Below are 4,032 nucleotides of genomic sequence, written 5' to 3'. Positions count from 1 at the left end.
GCTTTTGGAACGCGGTTCAAAGCGTTTCGAGCTAAATCAAATAGACGACGCAGTTGATAATCGTTTGTTGGACACACTAGAGAGTGAAACGGCGACTGTGAAATCTGTGACAACGAGTCGCACAACGACACAGCATCCGCTTAATAGCAACGGCCATGCTGCACCGAATTTCATGCACTTCAGTTCCGAAACCTATGAGTCTGAGTCAGAGCCAGAACCAGAACTAGAACCGGCAGAACTTTGGCGTAAAGCAAAGGTGTCAATTTCACCAAAAACCCACGAGAAAGTATATGTGGTGACGCCGCAGCCGCTATTCTTTCCGCAACGTGCGTTGACCAAGACTAGCACAACCACTGCAGCACCGTCTGGCTTAAGGAAAACTGCGCGTTTCATAGTGAGGCCAACACCTGGAAATGGTAAGTTACAGGCACCTACATATGTATATACGCTATTATCTGTCATAGCGATATCATCGGGGAGATATCGAGACCTAACCGCGAAAAAACTTAGGCGACATTTTTGTAAAACTTTTCCTCTTGAGACAGAAATGCATCTTGATCTAGAAGCATTTCAGTGTCAAAAAGAAATGTTGGGAAAATGTTACGTTTTTCACTTCTATTTTACTCTCTTTCCGACCATGGTATGGAGTCAAAAAACATACCTCTTTTCGCAAATCCTGGAAATTATTACTTACTCCATTAGCGCCATTAATACCAAATTTTTTTCGAGGAAAAACTACAATTTTCTACACGTCCCTACAAGACAAATGATAGACTCAGATTCCAGTCACGATTTTTTACTTTGCTCATTTTGATAGCCCCGAGTTACCTTTTCTCAACTGATTGATAGCCATCAATATATCAAATCTTAAACGCCGTGATAAAGACTATCTTAACTTTATACTAACTCAGTAAAACACGATTGTTTCATCTTTTTTCAGCGCTGTCAGACAAACTATTGTTACTCAGCCGTGCCTTAACTCCATTGCTCCATAACTTAACAGCTGAAAAATAGGCACATCTGAATTAGGATAGTTTGTCTGACAGCGCTGGGATAAAATGAAACGATCCTACTTGGCTCAGTACAAAGTTATAATAGTTTATCGTGTTACGATAATTCAGCGCACGACGCACAAGATGGGATAAATTAATAGCTATCGATCACTTAAGATAAAGTTGCTCGGATTTATTGGTGTTATTTTGTAATTTTGACGGATATTTATAATCATTGTTTAGGGATCATTTCCATCATTTCTTTATTTTTGCATACGATGCCGGATTCGACTAAAACCACTTACTAAAACAATGCGATTCTTCTCCGTAAAATGAAAGTTTAATTTTCGTTGCTATGTATTATATTCCTTTGATCTAACTAATACTAGTTATGTGTATTTAAAAATTTTACGTTTCATTTTTATTTCTCCAAAAACAAATGAGATAGTAAACTAGATGTATTTATCATTGTATCAACTTGAAAAAGAGAGTAAGCTCGGATGCAAGCAAGTTCCTGCAGGGGTGGACTTCTCTGTTTTTTGCAATCAACGATTATTCAAGTGAAGAGAAATATTTCCCCTCGTCGATAGAATTGCGATATCGCAAATGTTACTACAGCATAACTGAAAAAAAAATCCTTGTGGATAAAATATGAAATCATACCAGTTACTACGGCATTGATGTTTATAAAATTCATTTTTTATTTACTCAAAATGTAAACTATAAGGCTTGGCAATATTTTATGTGCGGATTTCGTCGCTATTTCTTTCACATTGAGAACATCGTACATTATCCACTTTCCTCTTCCAAATGCTATGCCGATTAGTGGTCCAAACTGGTCGAATATCGCGGACCAGTATTATTTATACCCTTAAAGGCGACACAACTAGCTAATTTAAAAGTTTTCTGGCTAGCGCGCCAAGACTTCGGAATCTTTTCGAGATGCAAGCAGGTGCAGCTTACGATGATCTGCGCTAAGACAGGAACGTACAATACGGTACAGCGGATTGAAGTTCCACTCTGCGGGAGTTGAGCTTTCGATGCGTTCTCCTTGTATTAAAAAAAAACATACATTCAACATTCCACTTTATAAAGTTTGCTCTTTATCTTATTGCTCTGGTCGCAGTCGATATTCTTCTGCTCATATTTCAGTCGTTTTTTATCTGGCTGTTTGTCATCAGTTCTAATTTACCTTACATTTTCCTAGCGTTATTATCGAATCCCTCTTAAAAAGTCCTAACATCGATTTATCAGGATCTAAAAAATCTATTATCATTATTATTATTATTAAATCAATTTTACTTGGATAGGGTTTTAAAACCAAAATAATTATAACCACAAAAACTTTAACTTCCCAAAACTCACAACACCCCTTTCCAGGCAACAACTCATCAACGCCAGCGCCTAGCCTTTACCGTCCTGAGCTCTTCGGTCTCATGGGTCTCTCGGCGTATGTACCAGCCAAGCCAGTGGAAATCATCGATGGAAATTCAAAAGTAAATCGCGCTAAAATCAAATAAAATTCAACATACAAAATACCCGAGAAGACGACAGCCATACTCAACTCATATGCATTTTCTCTTCTTCTCCAAATCACTAAACATCGAAAACACACCACTCCAACTACACTTCATACACTGACATAATTCATCAACATTCCACACAACTGCACACAATTCACATACCTACAAATAGGTCCTGAATATTATAACAACGACGCCAGCTAGTGAGCAACAGGATGCAACAACCAGACCAATGGCATTCGTCGAGCAGTTGTCGATGGTGAAGAAGGGTAGACGACTGCGATCCACAATGTCGCCATCGCCAAGATAAATACATATACATAAATACTCGTGCTGAAAATTACTCACAACTAATCGAAATGGAACGATCTTGTGGACTCATATAACTTTTGTAATATAATTTTTCAATCGATATTTTGGTGTAACTAAATGCGTATGTCATATTTAAGCGCATTTAACATTTAGTAACTACTCTTAAGGATGTAAATTAATTCAAGCAATTATATATAGTGAAAGCTCTAGGATAAATCAGTCCTAATGTGCTGAATTTAGTTTTAAGAAAAAAAGTAATATGGACCCTAAATCGTTGTATGCGAAATAAAGTTTTAAAATTAAATTGAATTAAAAAAAACGACGACCAAAGCGAGACAAATAAGTGTCGAACCTACTAAATATGTATTTTTGTATTAAAAAATACACAAATCTTAAATTTTTTGATACGATTTGTCCTTTTAGCAAAACTTTTTCCATTTTAAGCTATACGTTTTTTAGCTCATTGTGGGAATCATAAATTTAATATTTTTATGTACTTCCATCTATTTAATAGCTTTAAATAAGATTAATTTTAAGCGTATGATTGTCTAGATGATTTTAATAAAGTAAAAACTAAAGATGATAAATGTTTTATGAAACGAATTCAGCCATTTCCCCTCTAGGATAACTAAACTTGGAAATTATTAAAAAAAAAAGTTCAATTGAGCTTCTCCTGCCCCATGATAGGTCCATTCCCACAGCAGGAAGTTTTCCCTCAAAACTCCGCCAGACCGGCAAAAATCAATTTCAAAGCCCACCGACAAAAAAATACCAGGCGAGCAGAAATGGGCAGCAAGCGGCAGCGGAATTTTTTTTTTTTTAATTTTTTCTTCCCTGCTCCTGAGCATAGGCTACACTTCCGCGACCGGAAATTTTATCCGAAAAATTCGGGAAGTCCGGCAAAAATCAATTTCGGTGGCCCACCGACAAAAAAATACCAGGCGAGCAGAAATGGGCAGCAAGCGGCTGCGGAATTTTTTTTTTAAATTTTTCATTTCCTGCCCCTGAGCATAGGCTACATTTCCGCGACCGGAAATTTTATCCGAAAAATTCGGGAAGTCCGGCAAAAATCAATTTCGGTGGCCCACCGACAAAAAATACCAGGCGAGCAGAAATGGGCAGCAAGCGGCTGCGGAAATTTTTTTTTAAATTTTTTATTTCCTGCCCCTGAGCATAGGCTACATTTCCGCGACCGGAAATTTTAT

General features: G+C 37.3%; 1 protein-coding gene across 1 annotated transcript; it reads left to right on the top strand.

The window, feature by feature from the left end:
- The first annotated feature begins 10 nt into the window (after positions 1-10).
- LOC108353874 (uncharacterized) lies at positions 11-3,146 on the top strand. Its single transcript, XM_017605065.1, has 3 exons — positions 11-416; positions 2,373-2,488; positions 2,688-3,146. The coding sequence occupies exons 1-3, from the start codon at positions 173-175 to the stop codon at positions 2,823-2,825; spliced, it is 498 nt and encodes a 165-aa protein (XP_017460554.1). The 5' UTR covers positions 11-172; the 3' UTR covers positions 2,826-3,146.
- The last annotated feature ends 886 nt before the right edge of the window (positions 3,147-4,032 follow it).

The sequence above is a fragment of the Rhagoletis zephyria genome, unplaced genomic scaffold (assembly GCF_001687245.7).
Source record: "Rhagoletis zephyria isolate East Lansing unplaced genomic scaffold, Rhagoletis_zephyria_1.1 Rzeph_scaffold_31886, whole genome shotgun sequence".
Lineage (NCBI taxonomy): Eukaryota > Metazoa > Arthropoda > Insecta > Diptera > Tephritidae > Rhagoletis > Rhagoletis zephyria.
This window is presented reverse-complemented; position numbering and strand designations above follow the sequence as displayed.

Excerpts from the sequence above, each read along its gene's own strand:
- LOC108353874 (XM_017605065.1), top strand. The coding sequence starts at position 173 with ATGCACTTCAGTTCCGAAACCTATGAGTCTGAGTCAGAGCCAGAACCA. Across the intron at positions 417-2,372 it reads GAGGCCAACACCTGGAAATG|GCAACAACTCATCAACGCCA; the intron begins GTAAGTTACAGG and ends ACCCCTTTCCAG. Across the intron at positions 2,489-2,687 it reads TCATCGATGGAAATTCAAAA|GTCCTGAATATTATAACAAC; the intron begins GTAAATCGCGCT and ends ACCTACAAATAG.